Below are 25,184 nucleotides of genomic sequence, written 5' to 3'. Positions count from 1 at the left end.
AAAAACAAACCATTACATTTACCTTCCCGGCGCTCCCTCATAGCGTCTTGTTCCGATGTCAACAGCTGCTTTATGAAGGTAAGTGTAATGTTTTTTGTTTTTTTTAAATGTTTGCTGATGGTGCCATGTATGCCAGTATGGGTTTTAGGGGCCAATCATTCCAGGATAAGGATGGGGCCATGCATTCCAGGACGGGGATGGGGGCTAATCATACCAGGTTAAAGGGAACCTGTCACCCCATTTTTTCAGTATGAGATAAAAATACTGTTAAATAGGGCCTGAGCTGTGCGTTACTATAGTGTATTTTGTGTACCCTGATTCCCCACCTATGCTGCCGAAATAACTTACCAAAGTCGCCATTTTCGCCTGTCAATCAGGCTGGTCTGGTCAGATGGGCGTGGTGACATCGCTGTTTCTTCCCCCAGATCTTGCATATCTTTCCGTTGGTGGCGTAGTGGTTTGCGCATGCCCAACTTCTGAATCCACTGCGCAGGCGAAGAAAAAACGTGCGATCGGCGCTATTTCTCTGGTGATCGGTGGGGGCGGCCATCTTCCTGAGGCCGCGCGTGCGCATATGGAGTCCTCTGCTGCCCGGGGCTTCAGGAAAATGGCTGCGGGATACCGCGCGTGCGCAGATGGAGATCGCGGCGGCCATTTTCCTGAAGCTGAGATTCCTTCATTTTGCGGTGAGGCGCCCTCTGCTGGTTGTTCCTAGATTGTGGGAATTTTCCTAGAAAGCTCCCAGGCTCGAGTTCATATGAGGACAACCAGCAGACGGCGCCTCTTATGAACTCGAACCTTTGTTTTTATTTCATTAAAATAATTTTTAATAATGTGTTTGTGTATTTTTTTAACCCTTTACTAGTATTGGATTAATAATGGATAGGTGTCATAATTGACGCCTCTCCATTATTAATTTGGCTTAATGTCACCTTACAATAGCAATCATGTCGGGTTTAGGAAGGAGAGAGCAAAAGCCGGTAATTGAATTACCGGCTTTAAAGCTATCTAGCGCTGGAAGAAATATTTATATATATATATATATATATATATATATATATATATATATATATATATATATATATATATATATATATATATATATATACACTAGCTGAAAAGCCCGGCGTTGCCTGGGCATAGTAAATATCTATGGTTAGTTATAGCACCTCACTTCTCTTATTTTTCCATCACGCCTCTCATTTTCCCAATCACATCTTTCATTTTCCCCCTCACATCTCTCATTTTCTCCCTCACACCTCTCATTTTCTCCCTCACTCCTCTCATTCCCGCCTAACACTTGTCAGTTCGACCTCACATCTGTCATTTTCCGATCACTACACTATTTTCCCTCACTCCTCTCATTTTGCACTCACACCTTTTCATTTTCACCTCACACCTCTCATTTTCACCTCAGTATATACATGTTTGTCATCTTCCTTATATATAGTATACACCTGTATGTCATCTCCTGTATATAGTATATACAGTGGGGCAAAAAAGTATTTAGTCAGTCAGCAATAGTGCAAGTTCCACCACTTAAAAAGATGAGAGGCGTCTGTAATTTACATCATAGGTAGACCTCAACTATGGGAGACAAACTGAGAAAAAAAAATCCAGAAAATCACATTGTCTGTTTTTTTAACATTTTATTTGCATATTATGGTGGAAAATAAGTATTTGGTCAGAAACAAACAATCAAGATTTCTGGCTCTCACAGACCTGTAACTTCTTCTTTAAGAGTCTCCTCTTTCCTCCACTCATTACCTGTAGTAATGACACCTGTTTAAACTTGTTATCCGTATAAAAAGACACCTGTGCACACCCTCAAACAGTCTGACTCCAAACTCCACTATGGTGAAGACCAAAGAGCTGTCAAAGGACACCAGAAACAAAATTATAGCCCTGCACCAGGCTGCGAAGACTGAATCTGCAATAGCCAACCAGCTTGGAGTGAAGAAATCAACAGTGGGAGCAATAATTAGAAAATGGAAGACATACAAGACCACTGATAATCTCCCTCGATCTGGGGCTCCACGCAAAATCCCACCCCGTGGGGTCAGAATGATCACAAGAACGGTGAGCAAAAATCCCAGAACCACGCGGGGGGACCTAGTGAATGAACTGCAGAGAGCTGGGACCAATGTAACAAGGCCTACCATAAGTAACACACTACGCCACCATGGACTCAGATCCTGCAGTGCCAGACGTGTCCCACTGCTTAAGCCAGTACATGTCCGGGCCCGTCTGAAGTTTGCTAGAGAGCATTTGGATGATCCAGAGGAGTTTTGGGAGAATGTCCTATGGTCTGATGAAACCAAACTGGAACTGTTTGGTAGAAACACAACTTGTCGTGTTTGGAGGAAAAAGAATACTGAGTTGCATCCATCAAACACCATACCTACTGTAAAGCATGGTGGTTGAAACATCATGCTTTGGGGCTGTTTCTCTGCAAAGGGGCCAGGACGACTGATCCGGGTACATGAAAGAATGAATGGGGCCATGTATCGTGAGATTTTGAGTGCAAACCTCCTTCCATCAGCAAGGGCATTGAAGATGAAACGTGGCTGGGTCTTTCAACATGACAATGATCCAAAGCACACCGCCAGGGCAACGAAGGAGTGGCTTCGTAAGAAGCATTTCAAGGTCCTGGAGTGGCGTAGCCAGTCTCCAGATCTCAACCCTATAGAAAACCTTTGGAGGGAGTTGAAAGTCCGTGTTGCCAAGCGAAAAGCCCAAAACATCACTGCTCTAGAGGAGATCTGCATGGAGGAATGGGCCAACATACCAACAACAGTTTGTGGCAACCTTGTGAAGACTTACAGAAAACGTTCGACCTCTGTCATTGCCAACAAAGGATATATTACAAAGTATTGAGATGAAATTTTGTTTCTGACCAAATACTTATTTTCCACCATAATATGCAAATAAAATGTTAAAAAAACAGACAATGTGATTTTCTGGATTTTTTTTTCTCAGTTTGTCTCCCATAGTTGAGGTCTACCTATGATGTAAATTACAGACGCCTCTCATCTTTTTAAGTGGTGGAACTTGCACTATTGCTGACTGACTAAATACTTTTTTGCCCCACTGTACCTGTATGTCATCTCCCCTGTATATAGTATATACCTGCTGTGTGTCATCTCCCCTGTATATAGTATATACCTGTATGTCATCTCCTATATATAGTATATACCTGTGTCATCTCCTCCTATATATAGTATATACCTGTATGTCATCTCCTCCTATATATAGTATATACCTGTATGTCATCTCCTTCTATATATAGTATATACCTGTATGTCATCTCCTCCTGTATATAGTATATACCTGTGTCATCTCCCCTGTATATAGTATATATCTGTGTCATCTTCTCCTGTATATAGTATATACCTGTATGTCATCTTCTATATATAGCATATACCTGCATGTCTTCTCCTCCTGTATATACCTGTAGGTAATCTGCTCCTGTATATAGTATATACCTGTGTGTCATCTCCTCCTGTATATAGTATATACCTGTATGTCATCTCCTCCTGTATATAGTATGTACCTGTATGTCATCTCCTCCTTTAAATAGTATATACCTGTGTGTCATCTCTCCTGTATATAGTATATATCTGTGTGTCATCTCCCCTGTATATAGTATATACCTGTGTGATCTCCTGTATTAGACCTCGTTAACACGTTATTTGCTCAGTATTTTTACCTCAGTATTTGTAAGATAAATTGGCAGCCTGATAAATCCCCAGCCAACAGGAAGCCCTCCCCCTGGCAGTATATATTAGCTCACACATACACATAATAGACAGGTCATGTGACTGACAGCTGCCGTATTTCCTATATGGTACATTTGTTGCTCTTGTAGTTTGTCTGCTTATTAATCACATTTTTATTTTTGAAGGCTAATACCAGACTTGTGTGTGTTTTAGGGCGAGTTTCGTTTGTCAAGTTGTGTGTGTTGAGTTGTGTGTGGCGACATGCATGTAGCGACTTTTGTGAGATGAGTTTTGTGTGGCAACATGTGTGTAGCAACTTTTTGTGTGTTGAGTTGCATGTGACAGGTTAGTGTAGCAAGTTGTGTGCAGCAAGTTTTGCGCATGGCGAGTTTTGCGCGTGGTGAGTTTTATGTGTGGTGCCTTTTGAGTATGTGCACGTTTTGTGTGAGGCAACTTTTGCATGTGTTGCAAATTTTGTGCATGTGGCAATTTTTCCGCATGTGCAAGTTTTGCGTGTGGCGAGTTTTCCATGAGGTGAGTTTTGCACTTGTGGCGAGTTTTGCGTGAGCCTATTTTTTGCATGTGGCGAGTTTTGCGCGTGGTGAGTTTTGAGCGGCGACTTTTGTGTTTCGACTTTTATGTGGCGAGGTTGGTGTATGTGTGGTGAAATGTGTGCTGAGGGTGGTGTATGTGTTCAAGCACGTGGTAGTGTGTGGCGCATTTTGTGTGTGTGTTCATATCCCCGTGTGTGGTGAGTATCCCATGTCGGGGTCCCACCTTAGCAACTGTACGGTATATACTCTTTGGCGCCATCGCTCTCATTCTTTAAGTCCCCCTTGTTCACATCTGGCAGCTGTCAATTTGCCTCCAACACTTTTCCTTTCACTTTTCCCCATTATGTAGATAGGGGAAAAATAGTTTGGTGAATTGGAAAGCGCGAAGTTAAAATTTCACCTCACAACATAGCCTATGACGCTCTCAGGGTCCAGACGTGTGACTGTGCAAAATTTTGTTGCTGTAGCTGCGACGCTTCCAACACTTTTCCTTTCACTTTTTTCCCCATTATGTAGATAGGGGCAAAATTGTTTGGTGAATTGGAACGCGCGGGGTTAAAATTTCGCCTCACAACATAGCCTAAGACGCTTTTGGGGTCCAGACGTGTGACTGTGCAAAATTTTGTGGCTGTAGCTGCGACGCTTCCAACACTTTTCCTTTCACTTTTTTTCCCATTATGTAGATAGGGGCAAAATTGTTTGGTGAATTGGAACGCGCGGGGTTAAAATTTCGCCTCACAACACACACACACACACACACACACACACACACACACACACACACACACACACATTCAGCTTTATATAGTAGATGTCTCACTGACATATATATACCTATTCTTATTCTTCTGTAAGCTGTCAGTGTGATTTTACTGTACACCGCAATGAATTACCGGCTTTTCTCTCTAACACCGCTGCGTATTTCTCGCAAGTCACACTGCTGGTCCGTGTGTAATCCGTATTTTTCAGACTTTCATAGACCTTCATTGGCGTATTTCTTGCGCAGTACGGTGACAAACGCAGCATGCTGCGATTTTCTACGGCCGTAGAAAGCCATATAATACGGATCAGTAAAATACGGCAGATAGGAGCAGGGGCATAGAGAATAATTGTGCCGTTTGTTTTGCGAGTTTTACGGACGTATTTTCTGCGCTCATACGTCCGTAAAACTCGCAAGTGTGACAGCGGCCTCATACATAGACAACAAACTAAATGTTGTGCCGGTGATTTCCATGGTTTGTAAATGCTGTCCTACTCATTGCGTGCCCCGCTTTGCTCCTCCCAGTATCAAACCATCTCGCTGAGCTGCCTTGTGCAATACTTCCAGCATTGCTACTTCCTTCTGTTGCTGGAGAGTCTCCACCCGGCTATAGGGAGGCGCAGCCAGACTCTGCAGGAATTTAACCCCTTAGTGACGGAGCCAAATTTTTGAAATCTGACCAGTGTCACTTTATGTGGTAATAACTCTGCAACGCTTCAACAAATCCCAGTGATTTTGAGATTGTTTTTTCGTGACACATTATACTTTATGGTAATGGTAAATGTAGGTCAATATGTTTTGTGTTTATTTATAAAAAATATCAAAAATCTGAGAAAAATGTAAAAAAAAATTGCAATTTTCAAAGTTTGAATGTTTATCCCTTTAATCCAGATGGTCATACCACAGCAAACCATTAATAAATCACATTTCCCACATGTCGGCTTTACATCAGCATCATTTGTAAAATGTTATTTTATTTTGTTAGCATTTTAGGAGGTTTAAAGGGAACCTGTCACCCCGTTTTTTGAGATTGAGCTATAAATACTGTTAAATAGGGCCTGCGCTGTGTGTTCCTATAGTGTATGTAGTGTACCCCGATTCCCCATGTATGCTGAGAAATAACTTACCAAAGTTGCCGTTTTCGCCTGTCAATCAGGCTGGTCAGGTCGGGAGGGCGTGGTGACATCGCTGGTTCTTCCTCAGCTTTACGTTGGTGGCGTAGTGGCGTAGTGGTGAAGACACAGCGCGCGATCTGCGCTGTCATCCCTTTCGTCGGTGGGGGCGGCCATCTTCCTGGGGCCGCGCGTGCGCAGATCGAGTGCTCTGCTGCACGGGGCTTCAGGAAAATGGCCGCGGGATGCCGCGCGTGCGCATTAGAGTTCGCGGCGGCCATTTTCCCAAAGCCGAGATGCAAACTCGGCTTTGGGAAAATGGCCGCTGCGATCTCTAATGCGCACGCGCGGCATCCCGCGGCCATTTTCCTGAAGCCCCGTGCAGCAGAGCACTCGATCTGCGCACGCGCGGCCCCAGGAAGATGGCCGCCCCCACCGACGAAAGGGATGACAGCGCAGATCGCGCGCTGTGTCTTCACCACTACGCCACCAACGTAAAGCTGAGGAAGAACCAGCGATGTCACCACGCCCTCCCGACCTGACCAGCCTGATTGACAGGCGAAAACGGCGACTTTGGTAAGTTATTTCTCAGCATACATGGGGAATCGGGGTACACTACATACACTATAGGAACACACAGCGCAGGCCCTATTTAACAGTATTTATAGCTCAATCTCAAAAAACGGGGGTGACAGGTTCCCTTTAAAAATGTAGCAGCAATTTTTCATTTTTTCAAGGAAATTTACAACATTTATTTTTTTTAGGGAACTATCCATGTTTGAAGTGACTTTAGGGGTCTCATATATTGGGAAACCCCCAAACATGATACCATTTTAAAAACAGCACCCCCTGACATATTGACACCTGCTGTCAGGTAGTTTATTAACCCTTCAGGTGCTTTACAGGAATTAATGCAAAGTGGTATGACAGAAATGACAATGTGTATTTTTACCACCTAAATGTCGGTAACTTCTGAACAGGTTACAACAGCCGTCAGACTCTAAGGCCACTATTTGGTCGTGAATTGCTATGGCAAACATCAGGACCACACAATCATGATCTGAGGTCACCAATTGGGATAAAGAGGAAGCCTCCACACTCTGTTAACCATTTATAATGATGTAGTCACTATTGACAGCAGCATCTAAGGGGTTAAACAGATATGTACAGTGCAAACACTGATCTTGGCTGATACAGCAAGTTGTCAGCTATAGTGTACAGCTGACAGCTGCTGGATTGTCACCTGTGTGGGGATACTACTCTCTTATATCTCAGGTCAGTTAAAAGACGTATTGGCTGTCATTAAGGGGTTAAAGCCACTGTGTCCTGTAGAGTTTTACTTCCTTGGACTATCCTCTACCAGCAGTGGATATTTTAAGCAACTCCTCCTTCCACACCTTGCCCGAGCTTAGGTTCTAGTGCAATTGTTTCTAGTTCCTTGTCTAGATGCTTTATTGTTCTAACTCTCCTGTTACTGACCCAGGTTGTGCACTCAGTTGTTCTGATACCTCCGCTAATGACACGGTTTCATAATTTGAACTTGTGCTGCCCGCCCTGACCTCGGACTTCCTTGCCATGTCACTGTCTGTCTTCATCCTCTGTGCCTCATATTTTGCATTTGACCCGCAGGTCAGCTTTTGCACATCCGGGGATTGCCCTCACGTGGTACCTGGTGACTACCATAAAAAAACAAGCCTATCCTCACCATGAGAGGCTCTAGTAAAGACCAGATTGTTACTTAGTTATACCGCTCCAGATCCACACCCGTAACAGTCACACTAACTCATAGAGCAAGGCTATTTAAAGGGTTAATATTGAAAGTAGCTATCCTAAAAGTCAATAGGTGCCACTATAGTTCAAGTCCTCTTCCTCTCTGAATAGGTAATTTGCATATACAGACCATGCATATCTACATCTACTATATAATTGTCTAAGGGTCACTTCCGTCTGTCTGTCTGTCACGGATATTCATTGGTCGCAGCCTCTGTCTGTTATGGAAATCCAAGTCGCTGATTGGTCGTGGCTGTTTTGCCGCGACCAATCAGCGATGGACACATTCCGGAAGAAAATGGCCGCTCCTTACTCCCCGCAGTCAGTACCCGGCGCCCGCATACTCCCCTCCAGTCACCGCTCACACAGGGTTAATGCTGGCGGTAACGGACCGCGTTATGCCGCGGGTAACGCACTCCGTAACCGCTGCTATTAACCCTGTGTGTCCCCAACGTTTTACTATTGATGCTGCCTATACGGCATCAATAGTAGAAAAATGTAATGTTAAAAATAATAAAAAAAACAAAAAACCGTCGTCGCATCCTCTCCTCGGCAGTGCAAGCCGCAGGTTCCCGGGGCCAAGGATGGTATGCGAGAAGGACCTTCCATGACATGGTCATGTGACCGCGACGTCATCACAGGTCCTGCGCTCATCCAACCCTGGAACCAGAAGCTGCCGCGTGCACCGCACACAGGCGACAGGACTACAAGGGCTCCCTCGGAAGGTGAGTATATGTTTATTTTTTATTTTAACTCTTTTTTTTTAACCTGTTACATATGTGTCTGGGCAATATACTATGTGGCTGGCCAATATACTACGTGACTGGCAGTATACTACGTGGCTCTGTGCTGTATACTACGTGACTGGGCAGTATACTACGTGACTGGGCAATATACTACGTGACTGGGCAATATAGTACGTGACTGGGCAATATACTATGTGACTGGGCAATATACTAAGTGACTGGGCAATATACTACGTGACTGGGCAATATACTACGTGACTGGGCAATATACTACGTGACTGGGCAATATACTACGTGACTGGGCAATATACTACGTGACTGGGCAATATACTACGTGACTGGGCAATATACTACATGACTGGGCAATATACTACATAGCTGGGCAATATACTTCGTGACTGGGCAATATACTTCGTGACTGGGCAATATACTACGTGGCTGGGCAATATACTACGTGTCTGTGCTGTATACTACGTGGCTCTGCTGTATACTACGTAGCTGGGCAATATACTACGTGGCTGTGCAATATACTACGTGGCTGTGCAATATACAACGTAGCTGTGCAATATACTACGTGGCTGGGCAATATACTTCGTGACTGGGCAATATACTTCGTGACTGGGCAATATACTTCGTGACTGGGCAATATACTTCGTGGCTGGGCAATATACTACGTGTCTGTGCTGTATACTACGTGGCTCTGTATACTACGTAGCTGGGCAATATACTTCGTGGCTGTGCAATATACTACGTAGCTGGGCAATATACTACGTAGCTGGGCAATATACTTCGTGACTGGGCAATATACTTCGTGACTGGGCAATATACTACGTGGCTGGGCAATATACTACGTGTCTGTGCTGTATACTACGTGGCTCTGCTGTATACTACATAGCTGGGCAATATACTACGTGGCTGTGCAATATACTACGTGGCTGTGCAATATACTACGTGGCTGTGCAATATACTATGTGGCTGTGCAATATACTACGTGACTGGGCAATATACTTCGTGACTGGGCAATATACTTCGTGACTGGGCAATATACTACGTGGCTGGGCAATATACTACGTGTCTGTGCTGTATACTATGTGGCTCTGCTGTATACTACGTAGCTGGGCAATATACTACGTGGCTGTGCAATATACTACGTAGCTGTGCAATATACTACGTGGCTGGGCAATATACTTCGTGACTGGGCAATATACTTCGTGACTGGGCAATATACTTCGTGACTGGGCAATATACTTCGTGACTGGGCAATATACTACGTGGCTGGGCAATATACTACTTGTCTGTGCTGTATACTACGTAGCTGGGCAATATACTACGTAGCTGGGCAATATACTTCGTGACTGGGCAATATACTTCGTGACTGGGCAATATACTTCGTGACTGGGCAATATACTACGTGTCTGTGCTGTATACTACGTAGCTGGGCAATATACTACGTGGCTGTGCAATATACTACGTGGCTGTGCAATATACTACGTGGCTGGGTAATATAAGAAGTGGCTGCGCAATATACTACGTGGTTGGGCAATATACTACGTGGGCTGTGCAATATACTACGTGAACATGCATATTCTAGAATACCCGATGCGTTAGAATCGGGCCACCATCTAGTGTGTATATATAGAGAGAGCACACACACACCTGAACACACTGATCACATACGTATACGCAGATCACACAGACACACATCTATGTATATTGAGCAAGTACGGCTAATGGATGGCAATCAGTGATGTGTGTCACGGAACAGCTCTGTGTGGCTGTGAAATGATGTGAGTAGGAATGCTCATGCATCACTGCTTATCAGTTGCAAGATGCGGATACTGGTGAGAGAGTACTGTAGTTAATCTGGCTGGATCAGGAAATGGGAGGTTAGGAGATTGAATTTGTTTATGGCTGCTGAATTGAACTCCATTCTCTAGAGTCAGCAAAAAAACAGTACAGAGCAGCACTGTGGATATGTTGAACCACAAGACACAGTAAGTGTCAGTCCTTGGAAATTGGATCACACTAGGGTATGCAGAAATTTTTTTCTTGGAGTGTTGCAGTCTTAGGGCTCCTTTTCACTTGCGAGACATACGGCCGTGTCTCCCAGGTTAAAACCCTCCTCTGGCACCGACACTTGGGAGCGGAGCATGCAGCTCCATGTGTTGCTATGCGGCCACACGCTCTGCTCTGGAGTGCCAGTGCCAGAGGAGGGTTTTAACCTGCGAGACTCGGACTTAGGTCTCGCAAGTGAAAAGGAGCTTTTAGGGAAAAATCTGACATGTTATGGCCCCATAGCATTAATCTAAATGTGATCCAATGATCTGTCGGATAACACTCTGACCGAAAAGATGGCCATGTGCATAAGCGCTAAGTTGGATTAATAATGTTTTCAGCTCGATTCATGGCTTAAAGGGTATCTGTCACCAGGTTTGGCCGATAAGAGACACGGCCATCACCTTTTAGGGCTGATATACAGCATTCTATAATGCTGTATATCTGCCCCCAACCCAACCTGCTAGAGAAAAAAAATAACTTTTATTATGCCCAGCTGTGGGGTGGTCCTGTACTATGGGTGTTGCTCTTCTTGGTCCGGTGCCTCCCTTCTTCTTGCGATGCCGTCCTCCTGCTTGCTTCGTGTCTATGATGAGTCTCCTCAGCACCGCGCACGCGTACTTATCTGCCCTGTTGAGGGCAGAGCAAAGTACTACAGTGCTGGAAAGGTCAAAGAGCCCAGTTGCATGAGCACTGCAATACTTTGCTCTGCCCTCGACAGGACAGATAAGTAAGCCTGCATAGGAGCACAATGCCGAGGAGACTGTGTGGATGACGAAGGGACGCGTCATCCACATGAAGCAAGCAGGAGGTTGGCGATCGTAAGAAGATGGGAGGTGCCAGACCAAGAAGAGTGACACTCCTCAGACCGGACCGCCCCCAGGGGAGTATAATAAAAGTTATTTTTGTTTTCTTGCAGGTCAGGATGGGGCAGTTATACAGCATTCTATGATGCTGTATATCAGCCCTGAAAGGTGATGGCCATATCTCTTATCGGCCAAACTTGGTGACAGGTTTACTTTAAACTGTGCTCTCTAGCACAGTGATTGGAGCTTTAAAGGTCCACTGTCACCCCCTCCAGCCGTTATAAACTAAAAGAGCCACCTTGTGCAGCAGTAATGCTGCATTCTAACAAGGTGGCTCTTTTGGTTTTTGGTGCATGTATTCCCAAAATAAAGCGTTTTATTACTTCTCCAAAATACATGTCTTTATCCAGGGAGGCATTACTGCTGCACAAGGTGGCTCTTTTAGTTTATAACGGCTGGAGGGGGTGACAGTGGCCCTTTAAGATTAAATTGCTGCGGTTGGCTGGTGTAGTGCAGCGGGGTTTGTTCAGTGTAACAGACAGTGACCACAGGAAAAGTTCACAGCAAACGTGCTATAATTTTCACACTCACCTAAGGTACAGCATACTGCAACCTCCGGATCACAGCCAGGAAACAACAACAGTCCATGGCAGTCTGGTTGCCGATGGCGATGATACCACCTTAAGGCTATGTGCACACTTTGCAGAATTTTTGCTGAAATTTCCGCGGCAATTCCGCAACTCCTGTATATCGCATGCGGAATTGGCATGCATATTCCCGCTAAACACTCGTGTTTTGCAAGCGTAATTAGCTTGCAGAATGCTATAGTTTTCCAAGCGATCTGTAGCATCGCTTGGAAAACTGACAGGTTGGTCATTCTTGTCAAACATAGTGTTTGACAAGTGTGACCAATTTTTTACTATTGATGCTGCCTATGCAGAATAAATAGTAAAAAGATGTAATCTAATATATAATTGCCTAGAATACTACTTCCTGCAATTTGTGCCAACTTCCGTGGCTTTGTCCGGAGCTAATGTCCGGAGCTAATGTCCGGAGATAAGTGACGTCAACAGTGTCCAGTGTCTGATTGGTTGCCGCCTGCTGCGAGCGACCAATCAGAAACGTGCCGTACTGTGACACACTCCGCCCGCCATTTTGGTGTGATTTTTGAATTTTTACCTCAAAGCAAGTTTCTACTGCGTGGAGGCGGGCCCAGTGACGTTGCTCTTCAAGCTCCTGCCGAATTTCGTCAAAAAAATGATAATACCATTTACCAAAACTATATATATTTAGTTGTGAAGTGGTTCAGTGACATTTTCACACCAATTTTGAACTTTTGTTTGGTGTTTTCTCCATATACTGCCTATTATTTTTGTTCTTTCTTACTATTATTTATTAATTGTATTATTCTTACATTTGAATAAATAAAGTATATATGGATTCTAGACTCCCGATTCTTTAGAATCAGGCTGCCATCTAGTGTTAAAAATAATTTAAAAAAAATAAAAAATGGTTATTCTCACCTTCCAATGGCCCCCGATCTCCTCAGCAGTGCATGCGGCGGCTTCCGTTCCTAGGGATGCTGTGTGCGAAGGACCTGGGATGACTTCACGGTCACGTGACCGTGACATCATCGCAGGTCCTTCGCACACATCATCCCTGGGAGCGGAAGGGGCCGCGTGCACCGCTGAGAGGCGGGAGGACTCCGGGGGCCATCAGAAGGTGAGTATATCACTATTCTTTATTTTAATTCTTTTTTTTAACAATTATATATGGTACCCAGTCCGTGGAGGAGAGTCTCCTCTCCTCCACCCTGGGTACCATCCGCACATGATCCGCTTACTTCCCACATGGTGGGCATAGCCGATCAATGCATTCCTGTGTGCGGAATCCCCGCGATTCCGCAAATTAATGAACATGCTGCGTTTTTTTCCAGAATGCGTTTCCGCTCAGGAAAAAAAACGCAGCATGTACATACAAAATGCGGATTGCATTCTTTTAATAGGATGCTTAATGTGAGCATTTTTTTTGCGGTTTTATCGGGTTTTTATAGAGAAAATCCGGAACGTGTGACCAACCTGTCAATCAGTTTTCCAAACGATGCTACAGATCACTTGGAAAACGCTAGCATTCTACAAGCTAATTACGCTTGCAAAACACTAGTGTTTAGTGGGAATACGCATGCCAATTCCGCATGCGATATACCCGCGGCAGGAGTTGTGGAATTGCCGCGGAACTTTCCACGGCAATTCTGCAACGTCTGCACTTAGCCTAAAATGACAGTTCCTGAGCACTAGCAATTCATTGGCAAGAACTGGGGTAGAGTATACCAGTAGCGTTGCAGTTAATGTATATTATCGCATATATTGTATATACTATTTTTTTTTACATACTATAGAATACAGTATTTTTACTTCTATAGTGTGTCCTATAGAAGTAGGAATAATTTTCCTTGTGTGATTACTGAGTGAAAACAATGATTCCTGTCCTAAATAAGCAGGAAGATAAGGACTAGAGATGCCACTTTAGCTCCTGGAGGACACTCTTCCTGTCCAGCATCCCGTCCTGCAGCAGCAACAGACCTTGTCGGGGCCTGACATAGCTGAGAATTGAGTTGTAGACTGGTTCCTAGTTCCGCCCAGAGGTTACTGTGGCAATATGGCTTGGAGACAACTGTGTTGAAAGAAAAGCCTTCTTGATATCCTAGATACAGGGAAGTTGTGTGAGTGCACCGCCCCCTGCTTGCCTGTGTGTTACTGCGAAAAGATCACTCCCAGTCTCAACGCATCTTTTACTTGGGATCAGTAACACCCGTCTCATTGCCTTGTTTGTTTTTATTTCTGTTATGGCCCAAAATGCTTGAACTTCTGAGTCCAAAGCTCAGGCGAGAAATGCAACCTCCTGTTGTTTCTGCTCATGACTGCTCTCTCTTCCTCTGCTCTTTTAAGCAAAGCAAAGCTGCTGTGAGGCTGAAGGAAGATATGAAAAAAGTGGTAGTGCAGCCTGGAAAAGGACAACCCCCCAAGCATTGTAAGAGATTTTTTGGAGTTCCACTCAAAGACTTGCATAAAGAGGGTCTGGTCATGAATGGTGTGCCAGCCGTAGTGTGGAGCGTCGTGGAGTACTTACGCAGTGAAGGTAAGTTCTATAGCTTTATACATTGAAAGAAGAACTCTCCTGGAACACTGAAATGTTCAAATGTTGTATTTTTCTTTAAATATCACACAATCGTACCATTATTGAGATATATTCTCTTTCTAAACCATACAGATAATGAATATCTATACGTTTAGCATACCTGACCTGCTTAAATAATAATCCATTTATTATAAATCCACATGTCATATCCTCTAGAAAGTTACTCGCCTCCAGAATTCTGGGCAATTTATGCAGTTCTAAAGTTCCTTTGGCTCTTGTAGACAGCCTGTAGTCAGAAATGTAAGAAAACATAGTATGTTGGGTAATAAATAAAAGTTCAGTTAACCCCTTAACCCCTTTACCCCCAAGGGTGGTTTGCACGTTAATGACCAGGCCAATTTTTACAATTCTGACCACTGTCCCTTTATGAGGTTATAACTCCGAAACGCTTCAACGGATCCTGGTGATTCTGACATTGTTTTCTCGTGACATATTGTACTTCATGATAGTGGTAAAATTTCTTTGATAGTACCTGCGTTTATTTGTGAAAAAAACGGAAATTTGGCGAAAATTTTGAAAATTTCGCAATTTTCAAACTTTGAATTTTTATGCAATTAAATCACAGAGATATGTCACACAAAATACTTAATAAGTAACATTTCCCACATGTCTCCTTTACATCAGCATAATTTTGGAACCAATTTTTTTTTTTGTTAGGGAGTTATAAGGGTTAAAAGTTGACCAGCAATTTCTCATTTTTACAACACCATTTTTTTTTAGGGACCACGTCTCATTTGAAGTCATTTTGAGGGGTCTATATGATAGAAAATGCCCAAGTGTGACACCATTCTAAAAACTGCACCCCTCAAGGTGCTCAAAACCACATTCAAGAAGTTTATTAACCCTTCAGGTGTTTAATAGGAATTTTTGGAATGTTTAAATAAAAATGAACATTTAACTTTTTTACACAAAAAATTTACTTCAGCTCCAATTTGTTTTATTTTACCAAGGGTAACAGGAGAAATTGGACCCAAAAAGTTGTTGTCCAATTTGTCCTGAGTACGCTGATACCCCATATGTGGCAGTAAACCACTGTTTGGGCGCATGGGAGAGCTCGGAAGGGAAGGAGCGCTATTTGACTTTTCAATGCAAAATTGACAGGAATTGAGATGGGACGCCATGTTGCGTTTGGAGAGCCACTGATGTGCCTAAACATTGAAACCCCCCACAAGTGACACCATTTTGGAAAGTAGACCCCCTAAGGAACTTATCTGGATGTGTGGTGAGCACTTTGACCCACCAAGTGCTTCACAGAAGTTTATAATGCAGAACCGTAAAAATAAAAAATCATATTTTTTCACAAAAATTATATTTTTGCCCCCAATTTTTTATTTTTCCAAGGGTAAGAGAAGAAATTGGACCTCAAAAGTTGTTGTCCAATTTGTCCCGAGTACGCTGATACCCCATATGTGGCAGTAAACCACTGTTTGGGCGCATGGGAGAGCTCGGAAGGGAAGGAGCGCCGTTTGACTTTTCAATGCAAAATTGACAGGAATTGAGATGGGACGCCATGTTGCGTTTGGAGAGCCACTGATGTGCCTAAACATTGAAACCCCCCACAAGTGACACCATTTTGGAAAGTAGACCCCCTAAGGAACTTATCTGGATGTGTGGTGAGCACTTTGACCCACCAAGGGCTTCACAGAAGTTTATAATGCAGAGCCATAAAAATAAAACAAAATTTTTTTCCCACAAAAATTATTTTTTAGCCCCCAGTTTTGTATTTTCCCTAGGGTAACAGGAGAAATTGGACCCCAAAAGTTGTTGTCCAATTTGTCCTGAGTACGCTGATACCCCATATGTGGGGGGGAACCACCGTTTGGGCGCATGGGAGGGTTCGGAAGGGAAGGAGCGCCATTTGGAATGCAGACTTAGATGGAATGGTCTGCAGGCGTCACATTGCGTTTGCAGAGCCCCTAATGTACCTAAACAGTAGAAACCCCCCACAAGTGACACCATTTTGGAAAGTAGACCCCCTAAGGAACTCATCTTGATGTGTTGTGAGAGCTTTGAACCCCCAAGTATTTCACTACAGTTTATAACGCAGAGCCATGCAAATAAAAAATATTTTTTTTTCCACAAAAATTATATTTTAGCCCCCAGTTTTGTATTTTTCCAAGGTTAGCAGGAGAAATTGGACCCTAAATGTTGTTGTCCAATTTGTCCTGAGTACGCTGATACCCGATATGTGGGGGGGAACCACCGTTTGGGCGCATGGGAGGGCTCGGAAGGGAAGGAGCATCATTTGGAATGCAGACTTAGATGGATTGGTCTGCAGGCGTCACATTGCGTTTGCAGAGCCCCTAATGTACCTAAACAGTAGAAACCCCCCACAAGTGACCCCATATTGGAAACTAGACCCCTCAATGAACTTATCTAGATGTGTTGTGAGAACTTTGAACCCCCAAGTGTTTCACTACAGTTTATAACGCAGAGCCGTGAAAATAAAAAATCTTTTTGTTTTCCCACAAAAATTATTTTTTAGCCCCCAGTTTTGTATTTTCCCAAGGGTAACAGGAGAAATTGGTCCACAAAAGTTGTTGTCCAATTTGTCCTGAGTACGCTGATACCCCATATGTTGGGGTAAACCCCTGTTTGGGCACACAGGAGAGCTCGGAAGGGAAGGAGCACAATTTTACTTTTTCAACGCAGAATTGGCTGGAATTGAGATCGGACGCCATGTCGTGTTTGGAGAGCCCCTGTTGTGCCGAAACAGTGGAAACCCCCCAATTATAACTGAAACCCTAATCTAAACACACCCCTAACCCTAATTCCAACGGTAACCCTAACCACACCTCTAACCCTGACACACCCCTAACCCTAATCCCAACCCTATTCCCAACTGTAAATGTAATCTAAACCCTAACCCTAACTTTAGCCCCAACCCTAACTGTAGCCCCAACCCTAACCCTAGCCCTAACCCTAGCCCTAACCCTAACCCTAGCCCTAACCCTAGCCCTAACCCTAACCCTAGCCCTAACCCTAGCCCTAACCCTAGCCCTAACCCTAGCCCTAACCCTAACCCTAGCCCTAACCCTAGCCCTAGCCCTAACCCTAGCCCTAACCCTAGCCCTAACCCTAACCCTAATCCTAGCCCTAACCCTAGCCGTAATGGGAAAATGGAAATAAATACATTTTTTTTTATTTTTCCCTAACTAAGGGGGTGATGAAGGGGGGTTTGATTTACTTTTATAGCGAGTTTTTTAGCGGATTTTTATGATTGGCAGCCGTCACACACTGAAAGACCCTTTTTATTGCAAAAAATATTTTTTGCAATACCACATTTTGAGAGCTATAATTTTTCCATATTTTGGTCCACAGAGTCATGTGAGGTCTTGTTTTTTGCGGGACGAGTTGACGTTTTTATTGAAAACATTTTTGGGCACGTGACATTTTTTTATCGCTTTTTATTCCGATTTTTGTGAGGAAGAATGACCAAAAGCCAGCTATTCATGAATTTCTATTGGGGGAGGCGTTTATACCGTTCCGCGTTTGGTAAAATTGATAAATCAGTTTTATTCTTCGGGTCAGTACGATTACAGCGATACCTCATTTATATCATTTTTTTATGGTTTGGTGCTTTTATACGATAAAAACTATTTTACAGAAAAAATAATTATTTTTGCATCGCTTTATTCTCAGGACTATAACTTTTTTATTTTTTTGCTGATGATGCTGTATGGCGGCTCTTTTTTTGCGGGACAATATGACGCTTTCAGCGGTACCATGGTTATTTATATCTGTCCTTTTGATCGCGTGTTATTCCACTTTTTGTTCGGCGGTATGATAATAAAGCGTTGTTTTTTGCCTCGTTTTTTTTTTTTTTTTCTTACGGTGTTTACTGAAGGGGTTAACTAGTGGGACAGTTTTATAGGTCGGGTCGTTACGGACGCGGCGATACTAAATATGTGTACTTTTATTGGTTTTTTTTTTTTATTTAGATGAAGAAATGTATTTATGGGAATAATATATATTTTTTTTTTTTCATTATTTTGGAATATTTTTTTTTATTTTTTTTACACATTTGGAAAATTTTTTTTTTACTTTTTTACTTTGTCCCAGGGGGGGACATCACAGATCAGTGATCTGACAGTTTGCACAGCACTCTGTCAGATCACTGATCTGACATGCAGCGCTGCAGCCTTCACAGTGCCTGCTCTGAGCAGGCTCTGTGAAGCCACCTCCCTCCCTGCAGGACCCGGATCCGCGGCCATCTTGGATCCGGGGCTCGAGCAGGGAGGGAGGTGAGGAGACCCTCGCAGCAACGCGATCACATCGCGTTGCTGCGGGGGGCTCAGGGAAGCCCGCAGGGAGCCCCCTCCCTGCGCGGTGCTTCCCTGCACCGCCGGCACATCGCGATCATCTTTGATCGCGGTGTGCCAGGGGTTAATGTGCCGGGGGCGGTCCGTGACCGCTCCTGGCACATAGTGCCGGATGTCAGCTGCGATAAGCAGCTGACACCCGGCCGCGATCGGCCGCGCTCCCCCCGTGAGCGCGGCCGATCGGCTATGACGTACTATCCCGTCCAGGGTCAGATAAGCCCAGGGCACCTCGACGGGATAGTACGTCTAAGGTCACAGAGGGGTTAATGACCGCCGATATGCCTTTTAACGACCGCAGTTAAGGGCACTTATTCCTCAGTGCCGCTTTTTAACGGCGCTGAAAAATTAGGGTATAGTGTCCCCCAGCATCGGAAAGTTTCCGTGGTCTTGGCTACCAAGGGTAGCTGAGACCCAGGAGAACATAATCCGGACTGTTTTTTACGGTCCCGTCATGTTATCACCGTTATTTATCGAATAACAGCTATCACAAAAAAAGGCAGATTTACAATTAATTTCTCCTCTGACATGATCTAGCATATCAGAGAAGAGAGAAATCGGTCCCCCGAGCACCATCCCCGGTCCCTCCTGCTCCATTCCTGGACCCTTCCGTGTGATCTTCCTGGAAAAAAAATGGTGGGCGCATGTGCAGTGTCAAGATCTGTCAGCCAGTAACAATAGAAAATTTTTCCCAGTGGTTCCTTTTGATCACTGTGATAAACCCTATCAAAGTGATCAAAATAACCAAAAGTTAATCAAATCCCCCTTTGACACCCCCCTTAGTTAAAAATTATAAAATATTTTTTTTCCAATCTTTGCAGTTAGGGTTAGGGTTGGGGTTAGGATTGTGTTAGGGTTAGGATTAGGGTTAGGGGTGTGTTAGGGTTGGAGTTAGAATTAGAGGTTTTTCAAAAGCTTATAACAAAAAATATGACAACTAGTCTTGAGTGCAAGTGCTCGCTATTCGAGTTTGCATCGGGTGCTCTGGTATGCAGTATCGCAGATACCCCACATACTTTTTTGGGAGTGTATAACAGCCACAAAGCAGGGCAGGGCAGAAGCTCGAGAATGTCACTATACACCCACAAAATTAGGTGCATGCCCGAGTACCCGATGCAAGCTAAAGTAGCGAGCACTTGCGCTCAACACTAATGACGAATTATTCAATATGACGACCCGATGTTATCAAATTGTCACACCTGTGGGTTCAAAATGCTCACTATACCCCTGGATAAAATCCTTGAGGGGTGTGATTTCCAAAATGGGGTCACTTGTTGGGGGGGGGGGGGGTTTCAATGGTTAGGCACACCAGAGGCTCTCCAAACACGAAATAGTGCCAGCCATCGATTCCAGCCAATTTTGCATTCAAAAAGTCAAACTGTGCTCCTTCCTTTCCGAGCCCTGTCATGTGCCCAAATAGTAGTGTTCCACTACATATGAGGTATCTGCGTACTCAGGAGAAATTGCACAACAAGTTTTGTGGTCCACTTTCTCTTGTTAACCTTGTGAAAATAAAAAAAGGTTGGGTCTAAATTACATTTTTTGTGAAAAAAATTAAATGTTAATTGTTTCTTTCCACATTGCTTCAGTTCTCGTGAAACACCTGAAAGGTTAATAAACTTCCAGAATGTGGTTTTGAACATTTTTTTTTATTTTGGGGGGGGGGGGGGGAGGGAGGGCGTGCAGTTTATAGAATGGTGTCACTTTGGGTAGTTTGTCATATAGACCCCTCAAAGTCACTTTAAATGTGATGTGGTCCCTAGAAATAAGAAAATAGAATACCGTATATTGTTTTGTAAAATTTGTTGGAAAAAGAAAAATTGCTGGTCAAGTTTTAACCCTTATTATTATTTATTATTTATGTATATAGCACCATTGATTCCATGGTGCTGTACATGAGAAGGAGTTACATACAAATTACAGTAAGCAAACTAAAAATTACAGACTGATACAGAGGGGCGAGGACCCTGCCCTTGCGGGTTTACATTCTACAGGATGGTGGGGGAAGGAGACAGTAGGTTGAGGGTTGCAGGAGCTCTGGTGTTGGTGATGCGGTAGCTCCGGTAGTGGTGAGGAGGCAGCGGGGTCAGTGCAGGCTGTAGGCTTTCCTGAAGAGGTGGGTTTTCAGGTTCCATCTGAAGGATCCAAATGTGGTTAATAGTCGAACGTGTTGGGGCAAAAAATTCCAGAGGATGGGGGATATTCTGGAGAAGTCTTGGAGGTGGTTGGGTGAGTAGCGAATAAGTGTGGAGGAGAGAAGGAAGTCTTGGGAGGAGATATATGGAGGAGACAGGTTATGGATGGCTTTGTAGGTGATTATTAGTAATTTGCACTGGATACGCTGAGGGAATGGGAGCCAGTGAAGAGATTTGCAGAGGAGTAGCAAGGAGAGAGATGAATTAGATGGGCAGCAGAGTTAAGGATGTACTAGAGAGGTGCAAGGGTGTTAGCAGGGAGGCCACAGAAAAGGATGTTGCAGTAGTCGAGGCAGGAGATGATGAGGGCATGCACAAGCATTTTAGTAGATTGACGGTTGAGAAAAGGATGGATTTTGGAGATATTTTTGAGCTGGGGGCGACAGGAGGTGGAAAAAGCTTGGATGTGTGGTTTGAAGGACAGGGCAGAGTCAAGGGTTACTCCGAGGCAGCGGACTTCCGGTCCGGGATAAAGCGTGATGTAGTAAATTGCGATGGATAGGTCAGAAAGATCTATGAGATGGAGGAAAAATGATGAGTTCGGATTTGTCCACATTGAGTTTGAGGAAGCGAGAGGAGAAGGAGGATATGGCTGATAGACACTCAAGGATTATGGACAGCAGAGAGGTGACGTCTGGGCGAGAGAGGTAGATCTGAGTGTCACCAGCGTAAAGGTGTTACTGGAATCCATGGGACTTTGAGTTGTCCCAGGCCAATTGTATAGATTGAGAAGAGTAAGGGTCCTAGAATAGAGCCTTGGAGAGAGGGTGGGATGAGAAGGTAGTGTGGGAGTGGGAGACACTGAATGTGCGGTTGGAAAGGTATGAGGAGATCCAGGATAGGGCGAGGTCTTTAATGCCAAAAGAGGAGAGGATCTGTAGTAGTAGTATTGTCGTTGGCTTTGGCTGTAAGTAGGTCGTTAGTAATTTTGGTCAGGGCTGTCTCCGTTGAGTGATGGGGGCGGAAACCAGATTGTCAAAGAGCAAGTTAGATGAGAGGTGGGAGGAAAGTTCAGCGTGGACGTGCTTCTCCAGGAGTTTGTCAGCGAATGGGAGCAGCGATATTGGGCGATAGCTGGACATAGCAGTTGGATGGAGGGTTGGCTTTTTAGCCTCTTTCTGACCTCAGACAGGATAGTACGTCTGAGGTCAGATACCGCACTTTGATGCAGGGCTCCAGCGGTGAGCCTGCATCAAAGCCGGGACATGTCAGCTGTTTTGAACAGCAAAAAAAGAACATATCTGCACCAAAATGCTATCATTAAAAACGCCAGCTCAGCATGCAAAAAATAAGCCCTCAACCGACCCCAGATCATGAAAAATGGAGACGCTACGGGTATCGAAAAATTGCGCCATTTTCTTTTTTTTAGCAAAGTTTGGAATTTTTTTTCACCACTTAGATAAAAAATAACTTAGACAAGTTTGGTGTCTATGAACTCGTAATGACCTAGAGAACCATAATGGCAGGTCAGTTTTAGCATTTAGTGAACCTAGCAAAAAAGCCAAACAAAAAACAAGCGTGGGATTGCACTTTTTTTGCAATTTCACCGCACTTGGAATTTTTTTCCCGTTTTCTAGTACACGACATGGTAAAACCAATTAAGTCATTCCAAAGCACAACTCGTCCCGCAAAAAATTAGCCCTCATATGGCCATATTGATGGAAAAATAAAAAAGTTATGGCTCTGGGAAGGAGGGGAGCGAAAAACGAACACGGAAAATCCCAATGTCATGAAGGGGTTAAGGATAGGCGTGATTGTGGCATATTTGAAAGCAAAAAGCCAAAAGTTAGTGATAGGTTGAAGAGGTGGGTTAGGGATGGGATAAGAGTGGCGGTGAGGTTGAGGAGGAGATTGGATGGGGTCAAGCGCACAGGCGGTGAGGTGCAATTTGGAGAGGAGACAATCTCCCCTTCAGTGATGTTGGATAGAGAGGTTATGGGGTTTGGGCATTGGTCTGGTATACAATGGGGTTGTGGTGGTTGAACAATGAAGATTTGCCTTGTTTCGCCGATCTTCTTTTTAAAATGTGTGGCAAAGTCCTCAGCAGAGATGAGGGGGCAGTGGGGGGCGGAGGAGGGAGTTAAAGGTTTTGATTAACTGTTTGAGGTTGTAGGATAGGGAAGATATGAGGGTTGTGAAGTAGGCCTTTTTAGCAGAGGTCAGGGCATATTTGAAAGTGAGTGTTGCCTGTTTGAATGCAGTGAAGTCGTCTTGCGAATTTTTCTTCCAATGCCGCTCTGCAACCCTGGACACTTGCCAGAGCTTTTTAGTGGTATTATTGTGCCAGGGTTGTCTATTGATACGTTGCGCTCTGCCATGAACGAGAGGGGCGACCGTGTCAATAGCTGATGCGAGAGTGGCATTGTAGAAAGCAGTGGCCCTGTCTGTCATGGAGTAAGGATATGGATGCCAGTGGTAGGATTGAGTCAGAGAGTGTGTGGGTCTCTAGGTGTCTAACGTCATAACAAAAAAAAATGTTTCCAATATTGTGCTGATGTAAAGTAGACGTGGGAAATGTTATTTATGAACTATTGTGTGATATAACTATCTGATTTAAGGGCACAAAAATTAAAAGTTTGAAAATTGCTAAATTTTCTAAATTTTGGCCAAATTTCCATTTTTTTCTTAAATAAATGCAAGTCATATCGAATAAATTTTACCACTAACACGAAGTACAATATGTCATGAAAAAACTCAGAATAATTGAAATCCATTGAAGTGTTCCAGAGTTATTACCACATAAAGTGACAGTGGTTAGAATTGAAAAAATTGACTTGGTCACTAATGGGTTAAAGGACCATTCCAGTGAAATATTTTTATTTCTCCCCTCATTAATGTTGTGTATGTGTAATGAGTGCAGTAATCTACTCACCAAAAATAGCAGAAGGTGACCATGTTACCAATCTCGTTACACATAATAACATTGTTGCTACTGAAGAGAGATATAACAAATTTCAACATTGTATAAGGCTATGTGCACACGTCAGGAATCTTTGCAGAAATTTCCTGACCCAAACCGGACTTTTTCTGCAGGAAATCCGCATGCGTTTTTTTGCGGATTTTTCTGGTTTTTTTCCGGAGCTTCCCCAATGCAATATATAGCGGCAAAAACGCAAAAAATCCGCAAAATTAATGAACATGCTGTTTTTTTTATTGCGATGCGTTTTTTTCCGCGGAAAAAAACGCAATATATGCACAAAAATTGCAGATTGCATTCTATTAATAGGATGCTTTCTATTAATAGGATGCTTAATGGATGCGTTTTTTTCGCGTTATTCTGTATCGTGTGCACACAGCCTAAATGTCAGGAAAGGAAAGCAGCATAAAGGGGCTGTTTAGATATAGGAATAATTAATTTTATTTATATAGCACCAGCATAGTCCGCAGCACTTTACAATTCAGATACAGCATAGTTTTATATGCGTGACATTTTGAAGAAGAGAAAACAAATCAAAATATTCTGTAGCAAATAGCTGATACACCAATGAAATCTTCGAGGAGCAGGGTGAGATGGTTTTGAGCATGCAGCTATGACAGCAGTCAGTCATTTTCATATGTTCGTTGATAAATATTGCCATGTGAACAATACATTGTATACATAAGCCTCAATAAGGAAGTTTTGTTCTCTTCCTCTACGGTTCTGCATCTGGTTATCTGCGATCTGTGATTAATTTCTGGGAAAATTACTGTAGCTGAAAGTGAAAGTGTTGCCGAACTGCAACCAAAAGGCAGGTCATGTGCCAAGCTAGGTGACAAACGTTGTAGAAATGATCACTTTGAACGTTAGAAATGTGCTGCCACAGACATGCATGTTACCTTTCAATTATCTTCCCATCTGCTGCGTGCTTTCCATGCCATTTTAACCAGTGCTATTTCCTCAGTGTTTGGCATTTTTTTTACCTTCACTTTATTTTGATAGATATAGTAATTGGCACTTTACTGCACTGCCA

General features: G+C 43.6%; 1 protein-coding gene across 5 annotated transcripts in view; it reads left to right on the top strand.

Moving 5' to 3' along the window:
- The window catches only part of FAM13A (family with sequence similarity 13 member A), a 353,932-nt gene that overhangs the window by 64,850 nt on the left and 263,898 nt on the right, over window positions 1-25,184 (top strand). For 2 of the 5 annotated variants that reach the window (XM_069743545.1, XM_069743546.1), the window contains exon 1: window positions 14,306-14,660. In XM_069743545.1, coding sequence (XP_069599646.1) covers window positions 14,378-14,660 — 283 coding nt within the window. In that variant the 5' untranslated portion in view covers window positions 14,306-14,377. Of the gene's footprint in view, window positions 1-14,304; window positions 14,661-25,184 lie in introns of those variants that run through there. The other 3 variants (XM_069743550.1, XM_069743547.1, XM_069743544.1) reach the window with 3 other exon arrangements.

The sequence above is a fragment of the Ranitomeya imitator genome, chromosome 1, assembly GCF_032444005.1.
Source record: "Ranitomeya imitator isolate aRanImi1 chromosome 1, aRanImi1.pri, whole genome shotgun sequence".
NCBI classification, from domain to species: domain Eukaryota; kingdom Metazoa; phylum Chordata; class Amphibia; order Anura; family Dendrobatidae; genus Ranitomeya; species Ranitomeya imitator.
This window is presented reverse-complemented; position numbering and strand designations above follow the sequence as displayed.